General features: G+C 28.7%; 3 protein-coding genes across 3 annotated transcripts in view; all 3 read right to left on the bottom strand.

Annotated features, from left to right (window-relative positions):
• Window positions 1-19755, bottom strand: part of LOC123271704 (proteoglycan 4-like) — a 243456-nt gene that overhangs the window by 29843 nt on the left and 193858 nt on the right. The gene's annotated exons all lie outside the window — the stretch shown is intronic.
• Window positions 6377-8067, bottom strand: LOC123271703 (E3 SUMO-protein ligase ZBED1-like). Its single transcript, XM_044738093.1, has 3 exons — window positions 7946-8067; window positions 7108-7723; window positions 6377-6723 (listed from the first exon to the last, which is right to left on the bottom strand). The coding sequence occupies exons 2-3, from the start codon at window positions 7619-7621 to the stop codon at window positions 6377-6379; spliced, it is 861 nt and encodes a 286-aa protein (XP_044594028.1). The 5' UTR covers window positions 7622-7723; window positions 7946-8067.
• LOC123271273 lies at window positions 8104-9451 on the bottom strand. Its single transcript, XM_044737549.1, has 2 exons — window positions 9172-9451; window positions 8104-8689 (listed from the first exon to the last, which is right to left on the bottom strand). Exons 1-2 carry the CDS (start codon window positions 9431-9433, stop codon window positions 8541-8543), a joined length of 411 nt encoding a protein of 136 aa, XP_044593484.1. The 5' UTR covers window positions 9434-9451; the 3' UTR covers window positions 8104-8540.

Below are 19755 nucleotides of genomic sequence, written 5' to 3'. Positions count from 1 at the left end.
GTGACTCGTTAATTACAGGCTAGACGATTGATCTTTTTGCTTTTAGGGTTTGACTATAGCTATTGGTTAAGAAACTTTTGAGAAAAAATTAATTGAAATTTTGGTCGAAATAAAAATATCGCTTCAGAGCAATACTGCATCGCTATAGTAGCTATCTCTACTTAATTATTTGTTAGATTGTTACTGGAGCAATCTACTAGATCGCTCTGACAGCAATATGTTAGATGGCTAATATAGCTATACAGGATTGCTGGGAGAGCAATACAGGATCGCTCTAAGGGCTATACGCGTCGCTGTAATCTCGGGTCGCGCGCACATTCTTGCGTGTTGACGTATTTTATAACCTCCAAAATTAAAATATTTATTTACTATGTTTGTCATTGATTTACTAATAACTATTGTCTAGAAATTCATGGATATAATTTCAATATAGCTTTTTTTCAATAGTTAGATTACCATATAAATAATGATTGCAAGTGTATAATGGGTAATTTAAATTTATATAGAAAAATAATATAAATTAAAGGAGTAAGAATTAGAGTATGAGTAATAAAAATTTGTTTGCACAATGTTTTTTGAAAGAACAAAATTTTTAAAATTCAAAAGTTATTTCTTTTAAATTAATCATCAGCATAAACAACAACACGTATCACTTGATTTGGCGGGAAAAGGAATGTTTTGTTCGGTAAGAGAGCGTTGTAAGAAGACCGTTGAAAAATTTAGTATAGCTATTCTAGCCATCTATCATATCGCTTCAGTAGCCATACTGCATTGCTATAGTAGCTATTCCCATTTAATTATCTTTTAGATTGTTACTGGAGCCATCTACTAGATCGCTTTGACAGCAATACGTTAGATGGCTAATATAGCTATACAGGATTGCTGGGAGAGTAATACAGGATCGCTCTAAGGGCTATACGCGTCGCTGTAGTCTCGGGTCACGCGCACATTCTTGCGTGTTGACATATTTTATAACCTCCAAAATTAAAATATTTATTTACTATGTTTGTCATTGATTTACTAATAACTATTGTCTAGAAATTCATGGATATAATTTCAATATAGCTTTTTTTCAATAGTTAGATTACCATATAAATAATCATTGCAAGTGTATAATAGGTAATTTAAATTTATATAGAAAAATAATATAAATTAAAGGAGTAAGAAGAAGAGTATGAGTAATAAAAATTTTTTTGCACAATGTTTTTTGAAAGAACAAAATTTTTAAAATTCAAAAGTTATTTCTTTTAAATTAATCATCAGCATAAACAACAACACGTATCACTTGATTTGGCGGGAAAAGGAATGTTTTGTTCGGTAAGAGGGCGTTGTAAGAAGACCATTGAAAAATTTAGTATAGCTATTCTAGCCATCTATCAGATCGTTTCAGTAGCCATACTGCATTGCTATAGTAGCTATTCCCATTTAATTATCTTTTAGATTGTTACTGGAGCCATCTACTAGATCGCTCTGACAGCAATACGTTAGATGGCTAATATAGCTATACAGGATTGCTGGGAGAGTAATACAGGATCGCTCTAAGGGCTATACGCGTCGCTGTAGTCTCGGGTCGCGCGCACATTCTTGCGTGGTGACATATTTTATAACCTCCAAAATTAAAATATTTATTTACTATGTTTGTCATTGATTTACTAATAACTATTGTCTAGAAATTCATGGATATAATTTCAATATAGCTTTTTTTCAATAGTTAGATTACCATATAAATAATGATTGCAAGTGTATAATAGGTAATTTAAATTTATATAGAAAAATAATATAAATTAAAGGAGTAAGAATTAGAGTATGAGTAATAAAAATTTGTTTGCACAATGTTTTTTGAAAGAACAAAATTTTTAAAATTCAAAAGTTATTTCTTTTAAATTAATCATCAGCATAAACAACAACACGTATCACTTGATTTGGCGGGAAAAGGAATGTTTTGTTCGGTAAGAGGGCGTTGTAAGAAGACCATTGAAAAATTTAGTATAGCTATTTTAGCCATCTATCAGATCGTTTCAGTAGCCATACAATATTGCTCCAGTAGAAATACATTTTGCTACAGTGAAAATCTACAAGTAGGTATCTACTATGCAATATTTTTTTCAGTATTTTATAAAACTCTATAAAATAAAAAAAAATTTTCTCTGACATATTATCATTAAAATGAATCATAAAGCATAGTTCTCAAGCCGTTAAAATTTATCTTACAATTAATCATTAATCATCAAAGTGACATGCATCAGTGATACATTATATAAACCTTCTAAACAGGTGCACCATATGTCTATATCTATACATAAATCCACATATACATACAGTAAGTGTATTAATAGTAATCTCTGGAAGAAATCAAAAGGGATCAGTTGATGTTGAACAGGATTTCCGGGCAATCATACAGTGAAAGCATGTAAGAATTGATTTCCCCCTTCTTATGTACCCCTCCCCCTTCCCTAGTCTCGGGTGCGTCTTCCCCTGGTATGGTTAACATAGGCTATAAAATTTTTTTAACACAGAAATATTAATTACACTGTTAGATAGTCTACTAAGTATTCGCCTTTAACGCTACTTTAATTCAACCGTGCACTTACCTACGTGTAAATGTGTGCATGTGTGTACACAAGAACCGACGAAGCGTTTCTCATAATCGTAATGTGCTCGATGGAGGACTAGACTCGAGTGTGCAACCATCACCAGCAATCAGTATGTTAAGAAAAACATACATTTAAAATATAAACACTGAGAATAATACTTACGATAATATCTTTTCGTGCTAATAATTATTGCATTAATTATTGTGTGCATTACGGGATGCCTCGTAGGTGCTATGGACTATGTATTGTCTAAGTATTGTCTCTATAAATAGACTTTATTATTACTGGAGACGACGCTGGTTACTGAACGAAAGAATTTCTTTTCTTTCTCAGTAAAAAATTTTAAAAATTACTGTCTTGATTTTTAATGTCATTATTTAATTTTTTTTTGAGATATAGGAAACGAAAAAAAACTTTTTTTTAAGTTTTTAAAATTTTTTAATTTTTTCTTCTAGGAAATGTTTAAAAGCTTGAAAAAAATGGTTAAAAACAAATAAAACCTAAAAATTACTTTAAATTTAAGTCTAAACTTGAAAACGTTGATCGAAAGCGTTTTAGTAAAAAAAAGTTGATACCTTTATTATAAAGGATTCAATTTTTTTTTTAAATATATAATTTTTATTCAAAATTGAGTTTTTTTTATTATTAATTAAAACTAGCAAACTTGAAGTCACTGCCTGACTGCCATGACTTGTGAACAATAAATATATAAAATTTTACTTTATTAAATAATGACTTTTGTTAAATTGCAATGTACTTTCTTCAATATTGACGTTTTTAAAGATATAAGCTCATCCTGATGTTACACTCATCAAGAGCTTTCATTTGAGTACCCACATGCATTTTGATATATTTTTCATATATTTATATATATAAATATATAAAATTTTTGAAAAATTGATGTAGGTACTCAAATGAAAGGTCTCGATGAGTGTAACATCTGGATGAGCTTATATATTTAAAAATGACAATAGTTCACAAGATACAAGGTCATTTCTTAATTATGTTAAATTTCACTGTACTTTCTTAACTAATGACGTTTTTAAAGATATAAGCTCATCCTGATGTTACACTCATAAAAAGCTTTCATTTGAGTACCCACTTGCATTTTTGATATATTTTTCATATATTCATATATATATATAAATATATAAAATATATAAAAAATTGATGTGGGTACTCAAATGAAAGGTCTCGATAAGTGTAATATCAGAGTGAGCTTATATCTTTAAAAATGTCAATAGTTCACAAGATACAAGGTCATTTCTTAATTATGTTAAATTTCACTGTACTTTCTTAACTAATGACGTTTTTAAAGATATAAGCTCATCCTGATGTTACACTCATAAAAAGCTTTCATTTGAGTACCCACTTGCATTTTTGATATATTTTTCATATATACATATATATAATATATATAAATATATGAAAAATTGATGTGGGTACTCAAATGAAAGGTCTCGATGAGTGCAATGTCGGAATTAGCTTACATCTTTAAAAATGTCAATATTTCACAAGATACAAGGTCATTTCTTAATTATTGATGTTTTTAAAGACATAAGCTCATCCCGATGTTACACTCATCAAGAGCTTTTATTTGAGTACCCACATGACAATTTTTATATATTTTATATACATGGTATTGATGAAATATATAAATATATAAAATATATGAAAAATTGATGTGGGTACTCAAATGAAAGGTCTCAATGAGTGTAACATCGGGATGAGCTTATATCTTTAAAAAGGTCAATAATTAAAAAATTACTTTGTATCTTGTGAAATATTGACATTTTTAAAGATATAAGCTTATCCCGATGTTACACTCATCGAGACCTTTCATTTAAGTACCCACATGACAATGTTTATATATTTTATCTACATAGTACTTGTGAAATATATAAATATATAAAATATATAAAAAATTGATGTGGCTACTCAAATGAAAGGTCTCGATAAGTGTAATATCAGAGTGAGCTTATATCTTTAAAAATGTCAATAGTTCACAAGATACAAGGTCATTTCTTAATTATGTATCTAAAAATAGAGCATTTTCGTATGCAGCCTAAATACATATCATAATAAATTGACTATCGGTAAGAATGATATGAAACCTTGAAAAGGCACAAATTCAAATCAAGACCTTTACAATGAAACTAAATTTCACTAAAATAACCAATTTTATCATATGACTATCCCGGAGATAAAATTCTTCTTATTCTCTTAATAATATAAATTAAAAAAGAAAAAATAAATCGGTGAAATAAATAAATGTTAAAGGTCTTATTACATAAAATCGGCTCTTCCATTGAAAATTTTTAATCAGACCTTTATTGGAGAGCATTCAATTTTCTATTCATTTATATATTTTCAAAATTTTTTTCCTTGATAATTTTAAAGTTTAGAAAAAAATAGTAGTCGAAAATTACGAAGATAAATCTAATAATAATATTAAATATTCAAAATATTTTTTTTTTTTTTAATTAAAAATAAGTTATTTTATTCGGTCCATTTAAAAAGTCATAAAAAACCTCAGGATAATTTTTCAGGACTTCATAACATAAAATTAAGATTAAAATTAAAAATTAAAAAAAAAGATTGATTTATAGCAAATAATTGAAAATTAATAAATTGAAAAACCGTTAAATGTTTGACGATAAAAGTGGCATTAACATTATGTGTTACTTATTGTATATATTATTCCGACTTCCGGCGATGTTAATGACAAGCATTCAATAATCGTTTTAGCAAGAATATCATTATTTTAAAAGTGGGGCGTCGAATAATGAGGAATAAAAGTAGCAGCTGTTATCTCCGAGTTATTGTCGGCGGGAAGAAAACTATAATAATTAGATAATTTAAATAATTGACAGGCATTCATATTTATTTCGTTGCAAAGCGTCTATTAATTCGAGTTTGATTGCTGTAACATTAAATTGTTGGCATCTGGTGTGCGACCAACGAGCTCGCGATCTCTTGGATCTTTTTGCTGCGAATTATTTTTATTTTTCAGTTGTTTTTATTAGAGTACAATAAATTTTTTTTCCGCAATTGAAAAATTGTTAATTATTATGAGTGATAGAAGAAATAGAATTGATCTTCTTTACGAAGAAGAACCCGAAGTCGCTTGATTGGGAAAAAAGTATTTATGAAGTAAGAGAAATTTATTGATTACTATTATGACAATTGAAAATTAATTTTTAAAGACTGAAAGAAAAAATATAATTGCAATTTAAAAAATTCTATAATTTTGAATTCGATTAATTTTATACACGATTACAAACGATTGAAAAAAAAATTTTTGCATAGAATTTTATAATAGTAACCTGACAACTAAATATTTCAAAATTTACCACGTAAAATTTTTCACAACGTAATTTTAACTTTGGTCTGTACCTGCTGTAAAAATTTCGATTTATCGGAAAAATAACAAAGAAAAAATGTAAACTCATAAGCCTCAGCCTTGCACTTATCCGTGACTAGGGGTGTGCGAATAATTCGAACTTACGAATTATTCGTTCCGAATCGAATATTAATATTCGATTCGAAACTCGAATCGAATAATTCGAAAATTCGAATTATTCGAAAGGTCTCGAATAATTCGAAAAATTTCGAATAATTCGAATTTTTTCCGAATTATTATATTATTCGCAAATTTTCTATTATTTTGAATTCGAAGTTTGTCATGTTCGATTTTTAAATATGAAATTAACAATTGATATACATTTTATTTAAACCATGAAATATAATTACACAAATAGAACAATGAGTATGAAAATTTGCTACAAATTTTTGTTCAAAAATAATAAATAAGATACTGAATCTGGTGATAATGAAGTTCGTTTATCAGATACAATATCACCAGCAGTAGAAAATAATCTTTCACTTTCAGCAGAAGTACAAGGTACTCCTAAATATCTTCTCGCCATAAGTGATAATCGGGGATATTTATTTTTTTCTTGTCGCCACCAAATAAGTGGATCTTGCTGAGGATTTATTAAACCACAGTTTAAATACACCACCATTTCCTGTAATATTTCACTACGCAAAGTCTCTAAATTATTTTCTCGTGTGTTAACTGTTGGTTTTTTCATGAAACTCCAAAATCCCGAATACTGGTTTCCACTAGCTGAAATTAAAAATAAATAAATAATTGTATATTTAATAACATTATTTTCTGATTAAGTCGAATGTTAATTTTCTGATTAATTGTAAGTTAGATTTAGTAAGTAAAAAAATGTATTTATCATGACGCATTAAAAGAAAAAAGCAAAATACATCCGATTACAAAAGCAATTAATTTTTTCTACTTGTTAGGTAAAGTATTTTTGGCTAAAAAAAGGCACAATCGGTAAATTTTTTAAATTTCAATTACTAATTTTAACATAAATGATTTTCTAATTTGGTTGTACGAAATTTTGAATCAATGATATATGTAAAAAAAAAAAAAACATTCAGTATAAAAAGAAACAAATTTGTATCAAAAAGTAAATGACTCATTGTAAAAACTTACGTTCTCTGGTCAAAACATTAAGTTCTTGAGAATCATCATTTGGCATCAAAAATTTGATAATTTCGAGCTTAATATCATCTTCTATTTCTTTCACTTCCTCTTCTTTGTAAAAATAATTTTTGTACCGGGGATCCAGATAAGTGCTTTTCTTAAAAATAATATCACGATCAACTTCACAAAATCTGACATCTAGACCATTCAAGATATTATCTACAAATTCTTGTCCTATTTCCGATGCATCGTCGTAGTCAAATTCAATACTATTCAGACCATTTGTGATCCCAAACAACAATGGTTTTACCATTGACAAAGTCGGATATTTAACTCCACATGATATTTGTGTGGCGTCATATAACGGCTTCATAACTTTCATCAAGCAATTTATTTTAGACCATTCGGTACCAGATATGGACTCAGTGTCGGTAGAAGCAGCAAGAACGTGAGACAAAGGTTTTTGAAGTCTTTGCATCCTTTCTAACATCTCATACTCTGAGTTCCACCTGGTGACCACCATTTGAACCAATTGCAAAGGTTCACAATCTAGCGCCTTTTGAGCCTCTTCGAATTTCTGTCGTGCTGGATCCGACCGATGAAAATGACCGGCAATTTTTCGAAACTGGAATGAAATGGAAGTTTAAATGTTAATTATCGGTAAACTAATATATTGCGTTACTACAGCCGAAAGTGTGTAGAAAAAAACGAATTATTTTTTATGTCGTGAGTACATATTCTCAATGTTTTTAATATCTCAAAGTTAATTGAAAGAATGTTTTTTCATGCCTTCTTTTGGCTTTAGTAGTACAATAAACCTAATTATCCAATTAATGATCAAATTTACCTTGGCTAATGATTCTTCAACACCAGGAGTATGCGATTCCGCATCTTTCAACACAAGTTGAAGAGTATGTGCGAAGCAGTATAGGTGGTTGTCGCTCAACTGAGAAGTCGCTAATGATATGTTTCGAGCATTATCAGTAATGAAAATATCGGGATATTCTCAATATCTGATAAATCCCACCCGTCCATCATTTTCTTCAAGTGTATTTTAAGATTGTTGCCAGTATGACGATCCAATAACTGCTCAATATTTAACATTAGATTTTTAGAAACATAGTCAACAGTCAAGTAATGTAGAGTCAAAGATATGTAACAATCATTTGCTCTCGATTTCCAACAATCGGTAGTAAATGATAGGCTCATTATACCTAATTCTAAATCTTGTTTCAAGTCATTAATTAACCTTTGTTTTGTTCTATGGTATAAAATTGGAGCAAGACTGCGTGAAAAGGTGGTCCTACATGGTGGCTCATAATCGGGAGCTAACTTTTTCAATAAGTTTTTAAAACCTCGATCTTCTACGCAGGAAAATGGTTTCAAATCGATGGCTATCATTTCCATAATGAGTTGATCAATTTCCTGTTTGTCTGTTCCTGTCATTGTGCTTTCTTTTCTTCTTTTGATTTTCCTTCTTGGTCTTGATTACAATCAGAACTCTTGCGCTTTTTATTCCGTTCTTCAATACATATTTTATAAACATCTTTATGTTTAGCACGAAGGTGATTGAACATTGGTGAAGTTGTTCCTGTACAAATACGAATTTATAAGTATATTTTACGATTAAGGATGATCATGCTTGAGACTTTAATGCTGGATCTATCTGTGCTCGAAAATTAAAAACTTTTATAGCTAATCTTAAAAGTTAAGAAGGTTCATGCGTGATACATAATAGAAGATAAAAAGTTATATTTTTGAGTTTTAATAAGTTTAATTATATGACAATTTTTCTCAAAATTGGAAACTCGTTATCCGTAGTTTTGAAAAGTTATTATAATAGCGATTAAAAATTAAATTTTTAACATACAGTCATATTTATTTATTTCTTTAATTTCAAAATATTCTTTAAAATATGTAGTTTAACGATTTGCATTTAAAAAAAGGTTTTATGGAATGTTTGAATTTAATATTTATAGTTTTACATGGTATAATTAAAGTATTTGAGTTCATTTTTCATCATACTGAAAACGAGTAACCTAAAAAACATAAATTAATTTGAAATAACACTACCTGTCGGTAAACTGAGAACTTGAGCACAAATGTTGCAAATAGATTTTTTAATATTTTGTTGATCTCGCTTAAAATATGTCCAAGCAACGCTACGAGGAGGAATATTGCTGTCATCTTTCATAACTTCTTCAGAGGAGTCACTATGACCTTCATTATCACCATGACTATCACCTTCATTTTCAGAATCGCTGTTGTCAATATTCATTTGATTTTCATTTAGCATTGGAAATGTTGGAAAAATTTCAATTTCTTCATCGGACATAATATTTTATTTGAAATTACCAAGATAACCTATAAAGAGAATTAATTTTCTTAGAATAAACATGATTCATCGTCGTGCTTTTATATCAGTTATTATAATTATAATATTTTAATATTGTTAAGGTTAAGTGGTTCGTAATTTTCTATTCTTCATTAAAATTTAAGGTTAAACATACAAACGTCTCCGTAGGTTTTACTCCTAATTTTTATCATTAGTATTATTTTCCAATTATTATCAACATTATCACTATTTAAAATAATTAATATGTATTTTATAATTACCTTTTATTGAACACTTAGATTAAATAATTAATCACTTGAATGGTACAATACATACGTTTAGAAACGTTTAGTGGAAAGCTTGTTTGTATTTATGCTTCTCAGCTGAAGACTACCATAAATAGCCAACTTCCGAAGTAAAATACTGTCGAGAGGGAGAAGAGACCGGAAGATAGGTTCAATTCAAATACGTTCGAATGCGGGTTCACGCTAGCTGTCGTTCTTTCTACTGATTTGTTGCATATGATAAATTGCAAATTGTAGAGATATAATAGAAGAAAATGACTAAGTTGATTATTTTTTTTCATGGATAAAAAAATTAAAAATATGTATAAAAAAACCTGGAGAAATTAATTTCGAGAATTTTAAAACACTAGATGTGTAACCTTTTTCTTATAGATTTTTTTAGAACGGAAATTAATAATTATAAAAACCAAAATGAATTGAAAAGATCTCTTGCCAATATTACTATATAGATTTTTTATGTTACTGACAGAGATGAACATATATTGAAATTGAGCAATTGTTTACTCCGGGTAATTGATTTTTAATCAAAAAGTGTATTATTCGTAAGTAGAATATTTTGATACACGATGTAATGGAATTCAAATTGGAAACAATAGAAAATCCAGTGATATTTCGATAATTCGCGAATTGTTCGAATTATTCGAAATTTTTCGAATTATTCGTCGAATTTCGAATAATTCGAACATTCGAATTATTCGATTCGAATTTCGAATCGAATATTAATATTCGATTCGATTCGATTCGAACGATATTCGCACACCCCTATCCGTGACATTTACTTTTGAATAAAGCAACAACAGCGCTGCCTCTGTAATTCTACGATGTGAGCTGCAAAAATTAGGATGTTGACCAGGAAACTTTTGACAGTAAGAGCGAGGGAGTGTGTAAGTAAGCTGGGTGTGAGAAAGAGATAGAGCGAGCCTCCGGTGTACTTTACAGTCTACAACTCCAGGAGCATGCTGTCGACTATACTGCCATTTACAACGAGACTGTATCGATGTGACACGCTTCCAGATCAACCCATTTATTTAGATCGATTATATTCTGTTGGTTAATTATTGAAATACCTGAAGACACGCACGGATTTATTGGATCCAGAGCGCTTGTCGGTTTATTTTTCTAAATTATTTTTTTGGTTACATTGAAAACAATTGATCGGAAAGGACTATTGAAAAAATGTACTTCTTCAAGCTCTGTTCCTAAGAAAATTTTAATATTATCTTTACGTTTAATTAATCAACTAAGTATCTAATTATCAAAGTACAAATAAAATAATTCATCAAAAATCCGAGTGTGAGCAAACCAGAAAGTTCAATTTTGTAGTATTATCCCCATAACTCTTGACCAAATCATAATTCCAGCGCGTCAGACGGCTCAAATTGAAGCTCTAACCTTCCTCTACAACTTTTGTTTGTGCCTCACTATCTTCCGACACTTAGTTTCCAAGATATCTTAAATAGAGCCAGCACGTCATCATCAGTACCAAAAAACCAATAAAATGAATGGTATTTCTCACGATCTAATCCCATTATTGGAGGTCAAGGACCTTGGAAGGATATTCAGAAAATGTCGTCAAGTAACTACTAAAGAGCCTTCCTTGTCCTCAAGTTGATGATGATGATGATGATGACTTCTGATGAGGATGATCACCTGCGTTGTTCAAAACAACTTGTAAAAACTTGTAGAATGTACTCGCGACCTTGGGTAGGTCATCACACGGTCTTCCTCATCAATACTCCTCCTAATTAATAAATATCAATTTATTGGCAATTACCAGCCTTTGAGGGAATCGATTGCCGAATAAAAAAAGAACAAAAAAAAATGGAAAAAAATTCCACGAGTCCTATCCTGCGACCGTAATGTTTCTTGCAGGAATTAGGCCCGTTGATTTAAAGCCGCTGAGGAAAGTTCTCACACGGCTAAAATCTTTTGCTTTTTTCCTTCCTGATCGGTCTCATTCTTATCCATCCTCATCCTCATTCCTAACGATACTTACGTATTTCCCATTAGTGCCGTCAATTCAACAAATGCGAGCTAAAATGGACCCCTCTTGTTTTTGATTCGGAAACTTGGAACCGCGATTCGGGGTTCTGCTTCAGTGGAGATATCTCGGAAGATAAGCGTCGGAAGTGGGTGCTGCACAAAGGAAAGATGTAGAGGAGGCTTCAAGCTTCAATTTAAGCCCTCAAACGACCTTCTAACTCAATTCAGATAAAAGCTACAAGATTTTATAGTTGAAAAATCACAAATGCGTATTTGCGTGCATTATTCGCGGTTGCGTGATCCAGAAACTGCTTCTCGTAATCATTCGAAGTCGAGACAAGACAAGACGTGTTTATTAACCTAGTTAGATATCAAGCGCTTCGATTTTCCATTATTAACAGCTGCTAATACTCCGATGGGTTTGCAGTCCCAGCTGTTGGTGCGTTCGTGCGTGACTTGCAGGTGAAATAATTAATTTTAAAACAAAAATAGTTCTTATTATTTTCTTAAGTTTGTCTTTGACGTCTGACACTTCGTGATACCAAAAGTTTTCGTCACGCGAGTCACCTTTTTAGGGACAGTTTTAATTTAATTTTGACAGGGTCCCAAAGTTTTTAAATTTATAACTTTGCAGCTGATTTTTATTAAATAACTTTTAGTCTTCAAGAAAAATTCATACATGCAAAAAAATTTCTTGGGATAACAAAAGCCCCTATTATTGACAGGGCCACCACTATTGACACCCTATTTAATTTTATTAAAATATCTGTTAATAATCGCAATTTTTGTTATTTCATGACAATTTTACATATTTTTAAAATTAAAAAATAGTAAAATTTAATTCCAAGATATAAACTATTTACCGCAAAAAAATGTAATTTTTTCAAGTAGGCCAAAAGTGCTAATACGTTTATAATTTCTTAACAATATTGTTAAGAAAGACATTATTTTCAAATCCAGATTTCTCAATGTTTTTTTATGTAATTGCATTGTTTAAAATAATTTTAGATTATTTATAGTCTAAATAACCATATAATCATTTATTTATACTTTATCGAGTTAAAATTAATTTTAAAATAGCGGATGTCAATGATGGGGACACAAAAATTAACTTGCGTCAACTAACGACATAGGCCGTAATGTAAGGTAACCTAACCCCCTCAACATACATATCACCGCATTAATGTTTACATATTGTCATGTGATTTTATAAGAATCAAAGTATTTGAGACGAGAAAAAATTGCTAAAAAATATCGAAAAGCTAGGTCTTAAACGAATTTTATAACAATAAAAATTATTGATACACGGTGAGAAATTTCTGTAGAAATTTACTATGCATACATAATAAGACTGAACCTTAATGACTCAATCCAAAATATTACCATAAAAATTTAAGAATATCATATTGTACCAATCAATATTTACTAGGGACCATAGTAAATTTGACCATGCAACTGTTACATAAACATACATAAAAAATTTTCGTAAACTGACAGAACAAAAACTGTTAGTGTGCTTAAAACTTTTCATTATAGTTCCATAGTAAAATTTCTGTTGCTCAGTCGACAATAAAAATTTATAAAAAAGTTTCACATTTAGTCACGTGTACTCGGTTTAAATTTAAAATTGTGACTATGAAATTTTCAAATGTCCCATAGTAAACGTATGTGCGTCAGTCGCGACGCGCGCTCTTTCATTTTTTCGTGCTGCTTTGTTTTGTCAACATAAGTCTACAGACGCTATCAGTAGTGGTTAACGGTGTTATGAAAATTGCAATAAACATTAAGTTTTAAATAAATATTAGTTTATAAATCCATCAACACATGAATAGTTAATGAAAATTTGTAAGATTCATAAATAGTAAAATATTTAATAATTTACCGTGAAAAATTAAAATGAAAACAAACATTTGATGGTTAACCTGCAATCGACACTTCTAATAATAATAAAAAATAATTTAAAAGTTATATATTGTGTTTATAATTATTCATAATAAAATTAACTGCCAAAATAAATCTTACGTTCATTGTTAAAAATGAAAAAAAAAATAAAAAAAACTATATTTTAAAAAATATTTTTAAAATTATTGCAAACAAAAAATCTTGTTTGGTTTGATATTTTTTTGATTGCTAAAACATTTTTACTCTAAAATTTTTTATTTTCTACAAACGTTTTCTTATTTTTTTTGCTATAGTACATTCGGAAATTTAAATTATTGCATATTTCATTTTACTATGGTACATTTCAATTTCTACCATTTACTATGGCTGATTTCATTAGTTTCGGAAATTACTATGGGCCATTGTAAAATTTTATTCTGAGTCAATAAGGTTCACTAGTAATATGCACCATTGTAATATCTAAAATCCATGCAGAATAAAAAATAATGGAAATTTCTCACCGTGTAGTTTTGCATTAGTTAGTAAAAATGATTATTGTTAATAAAAATCTAACTGTAATAAAAGACATGTCAATAATAGAGTCAATGGTATGTCAATAATCGGCTCTTTGAATTTTTTGCGCTGTCAATAATACATACATTCGACCTGTTGGTTTTAAGTTGATATAATCCGAACAAAAACAGTTTCACTGTAAAAAAAAATCGCGCCAAGTCCACGTTCATGAGACTATTAAGAAAAAAAAATTTCTTATTTCTTCACAAAAAGATATAAAATAAAAAAATTAAAAAATCCAAGTAACCGATATGATTGTATTTGATTTTCGGAAATTAAAAAAAATTTTATTGTAAATTTGAAAATTAAAACAAAAATTTTGGAACGTATTTAGTGTGCGCGGTTGCAAAATATTTTACTTTTAATGAAATTCGTAAAATCTATTTACTAGGACTTTAAAAAAATTGAAATACACAATGACGCACACCAAGTACGTCCCAAAATTTTTTTTTTAATTTTCAAATTTACAATAAAATTTTTTTTAATTTCCGAAAATCAAATACAATCATATCGGTTACTTGGAATTTTTAATTTTTTTATTTTATATCTTTTTGTAAAGAAATCCGTACAAACACAGTTTCACTGTAAAAAAAATCGCGCCAAGTCCACGTTCATAAGACTATTAAGAAAAAAAAATTTTATTTCTTTACAAAAAGATATAAAATAAAAAATTAAAAAATCTAAGTAACCGATATGGTTGTATATGATTTTCGGAAATTAAAAAAAATTTTGTTGTAAATTTAAAAATTAAAAAAAAAATTTTGGAACGTATTTAGTGTGCGTGGTTACGAAATATTTCACTTTTTATGAAATTCCTAAAATCTATCTCCTAGGACTTTTAAAAAAATTGAAGTACACAATGACGCACACCAAGTACGTTCCAAAATTGTTTCTTTTAATTTTTAAATTTACAACAAAAATTTTTTTAATTTCCGAAAATCATATACAACCATATCGGTTACTTGGATTTTTTAATTTTTTATTTTATATCTTTTTGTAAAGAAATAAAATTTTTTTTTCTTAATAGTCTTATGAACGTGGACTTATATGATTTTACACTGAAACTGTTTTTGTACGGATTTCAGTATTTTTTGTAATTATAATAAAAATTGACAATTTTAATTTAATACATTTCCGGTGGCAAACTATCCCCTTTAAGCTATAGTTCATGTCAAAGTTATTCTTGCGCCGCCTGGCGTGTGTAATTGCAAGCTGTCAAATATCTTTTTTTCACTGTAGTTTTTCATCTATTATAAGATTAGCATGCATCCTTATATTATTTAGTCTCTGGCCGTCCGCTTTTTACATAAGAAAAATGTTAAAATCTAAAAATCTGGGTCGCTATAGTTTGTGCTGATTATTTTTAATAATTTTAAATAGAAATTATAAAGATAATTGATAATAATCAAGTAATACGCGTAATAAAAAGCATGAACTACTATTATAAAATATCATATAAAAAAAAAATCAAAATAAATTTGAAAAAAAATTTGTAACCTCAAAAAACCGTTCTGCTTACGGTATATACACACTCGGTAGTCTGGCTTGAGAACGGAACTTGGCGCCAGACTCTATCGAGTCTGTTGATAAGAAATTTTTTTTTCTTAATAGTCTTATGAACGTGGACTTGGTGCGATTTTTTTTTACAGTGAAACTGTTTTTGTTCGGATTTTAGTATTTTTTGTAATTATAATAAAAATTTACAATTGGTACCAACTTAAATCTCGCGTTGGCTGCATTTTTTATAGCAAACTATCCTCTTGAAGCTACAGTTTATGTAAGAACAATTCCAGCGCACCCTGGCGGATGTAGATGCAAGCTGTGAAATGTATTTTTTTAACTGTAGTTTCCGATCTATTGGAAGATTACCATGAATTCTCGAATTATTTAGTCTGTGGCATGTCACTTTTTACATAGAAAAAAAGTCAGGATCGAAATTTTTGAGCTTGCTATAGTTTGTGCTGATAAAATTTAATAATTTCAAGTAGATTAATTGTTATAATTGAATATAATTAATTAATATCAGTAAAATAAAGCATGAATTACTGTTATAATATAAAATTTAGGAAAAAGAAGTACCGTAGAATTAAATAAAATTTTGCAGCCTCAAAATACCGTTCTGCTTACAGTAAACATAGTCAGTAGTCTGGCGCTCCGTTTACAACGGATTTGAACGGAACTTGGCGCCATATTCTACCGAATCTGTGGATAATTATTAAATTTATTGCTATTAAAGTTAATTTATTGAATTATATAAGTAAAAACAATGATTAAAGTGTCCTATAATAAAAAGTTGACAATATTGATTTGAAACACGATAAAAAAATTCAAACATTTATGATCATTTTTATAATGTCAATAATGGGGGTTTTTACTTAATAAATAATTTTTGCATGTCATCGAAACAATTTAAAGACTCTGAATTAAAAAACTGGACATAGGGATTAATTTATTCACCGGATAATCCAACGGAGAAGGGAGTGCCTTTAATTAATATAGATTAGACATAATTGTATATTGTATATTTATGTATTAATTAATCTATGAATAGTATGGATGAGTAAGGAAGGAAAAACGAACAAGGAACCGGGTAGCGAGACAAATGCTGACTCGATTAATCCGCATCGAGTTTTGAGGGAGTAAATTGATTGATGCTTCCCTTCCATCTGTTAACTTTGACGCCCGGATTATACAATACTAATTTTCAGATCTATTGTATGCTTAATTTATAGTAATTAATTATCGTCTATAATTTAATCATTATAAATTTTTAATTTTAATTTTAAAATTATATATTCATTATTATGTTATACGAAGATATTGATTAGATATGAAGCTCTAACGTGAATAAATAGAGAATTCTAAGAGAATAGCAAATGAAAGTGTATTTCCTCGTTTTATATTAAAGTTATATCAGTAGTAGATTTAAACAGAGACAAACAAAAACAAAAATGAACCAAGGGATGATAGCACTCGTTATTAATACTGAATGCAGAGACGTAGAATACGTTTGCTGTGGGTGCAAAAGGAGATGGCCTGAGTGGAAAGAGAAAGAGAATACGACGGTTTCGTTCGCAAATCCCGATCTGAAATATGACGACGAGTAATCCTGGTAAAATAAAATAACCTCTCTGTAGGATTATATTAAAAAAAAAAATATTAAAATATCAAATAAAAAATAGCGGATACAAATATCCATTTATTACCTTTCCCAATCCGGTTGTTAATTAATTAATTTATTAATTAGCTATACTAATAATTAAAGGATTCTTTACTAAGCTTGTGGAGAATATTTTATATTGAATTTTTTTTGGCTTTTATCATACAAAACAAATTTTTGTTCATTATTATTATTATAATTATCATTATTTCTTTCAAAAATTTCAAAAATCCATTAATATTGCTTACAATTCACTTAATACTCAATTAAAAAGCTATAAAAATTGATTTTTAAAATTAGTTTCTAAAGTCACCGCTGAGTGGCACCGTGGCGCTTATTCTTCTCGCTTGCAGAAATTTTTTTCGAATTTATTATTATTATGATTAGTATTATTATTTTTATAAAAATTTTCAAAAATCCATTAAAATTGTTTACAATTCACGTGATATTTTTTGAAAAAGCTATAGAAATTTTTTTAAATTAGTTTCATAAGTCACCGCTATGTGGCGCCGTGGCGCTTATTCTTCTCGCTTGCAGAAATTTTTTTAGAAGTTTATTATTTGTAACAAAATGACTCAAATCTATTAATATTGCTTAAAATTCACTTAATACTTAATTAAATAGCTATGGAAATTTTTCAAAAATTTAGTTTCTAGAGTAACCGCTAAGTATCGCCGTGTGGCGCTTATTCTTCTCGCTAGCAGAAATTTTTTTCGAACTTATTATTATTGTTTCAATCAAAATTCCATTAACATTGCTTACAATTCACTTTATTCTCAATTAAAATGGTATGGAAATTTTTTTTTAATTAGTTTCTAAAATCACCACTAGGTGGAGCCATGGCTTTTATTCTTCTCGCTTGCAGAATTTTTTTTTAGAAGTTTATCATTATTATTATTTCTATAAAAATTTTCAAAAATACATTAACATTGCTTACAATTCACTTAATTAAATAACTTCAAATATTTTTTTTAAATTAGCTTCTAAAGTCGCCGCTATGTGGCACCGTGGTGCTTATTTTTCTCGCTTGAAGAATTTTTTCTAGAAGTTTATTATTTTTATCAAAATGATTAAAAATCCATTAACATTGCTTACAATTCACCTAATACTTAATTAAAAAGCTATAAAAATTTTTTTTTTAATTAGTTTCTAAAGTCACCGCTAAGTGGCGCCATGGCGCTTATTATTTTCACTTGCAGAAATTTTTTTCGAAGTTTTTACTATTATTATTATTGTTATCATTATTCACTTTTTTTTTCTTTATATATAAAAATGACAAGTATATAAAAGAGTAGTTAGACTAGTAGATAGAAAAATAAGTAAAGCGTGTACTTATGAAATAAAATACAGTAAACACAATGCGAATTGTAGCGCACGCAACTGTCCCTGGCGCATCCGCTCTCATCGAATATCTCTTTTCTTTAACATATATTATCCATTACTATGCAGTCTCTTTGTATATATGTATAAATATCCACATAGATGTGCGTGTGTGTGTGGGTGTGGATTGAGCAAGATCGTGGAGACAATTTATAAAATAAAAAGGTATAAAAGTAAGAAAATAATAATAACCAGCTCAACAATGCTTTAAGGCGAATAAATAATTACTGTTATAATGTAATGACCGATGTGGGCCATGGGAATACTCGATAATCCTATGAATTATAAAAGATAAATGACCTGCTATTTTTTCATTATTTAGAATTTTTTTCTATTGGATCACCAAGGGAGGGGGGAGGAAGATTAAGTAATGCAACTTGTGTCCTGATATATATTTATTTTATCATTCTTTATTGTTCGATATCGATGAATGTGCTGATCATTATGTTAGGTAACAAAGCGGATAATAATTTCTGTGATGTAAATTTTTATTGAGCGTATAATAATGAAATTATTCTGTAGAAAATTACATAGGTCGACAATTAAACTCATTTATTTTTAATTCATTCAGTTAATATTCATTTTTTCGATTTTAATTTTTTTTTTGGCTTTGTGAAGATTAAAAAAAAAAAATTTACAATTAAATAAATCTTACTTCTTAATCTAGAAGTTACAGATTCATCCGCTAGGTGGTGAAGTATTTTTTAAACTTCTCGATAAAAGATCGGCTTACTGATTCTTTACGAAAGATTTTGAGTCTTCACTCAATTTTTAAATTAATTTTTATTATATAAATCAGTTTTTATAAGCTTGCTATTATTTGTTTTATAGGTGATAAGTTTTTCAATTGGAGGTTATAGGATCATTAAATAAAACACTAGGAAATCTAATTATTTCTTACTAAATTGAAAAATTTATCACCTATATTATCATAAAGGATCTAAATAATTAATCATGTATTATTTGTTTTATCTATTATTTGTTTTTTAAGTTAAACAGTACAACAATTTTTGCCTCAAGTGCATAATGCAACGTATTAA

The sequence above is a fragment of the Cotesia glomerata genome, linkage group LG9 (genome assembly GCF_020080835.1).
Source record: "Cotesia glomerata isolate CgM1 linkage group LG9, MPM_Cglom_v2.3, whole genome shotgun sequence".
In the NCBI taxonomy this organism is placed as follows: domain Eukaryota; kingdom Metazoa; phylum Arthropoda; class Insecta; order Hymenoptera; family Braconidae; genus Cotesia; species Cotesia glomerata.
Note: the sequence above shows the minus strand (reverse complement) of the source record. Positions and strands in the feature narration are given on the sequence as shown.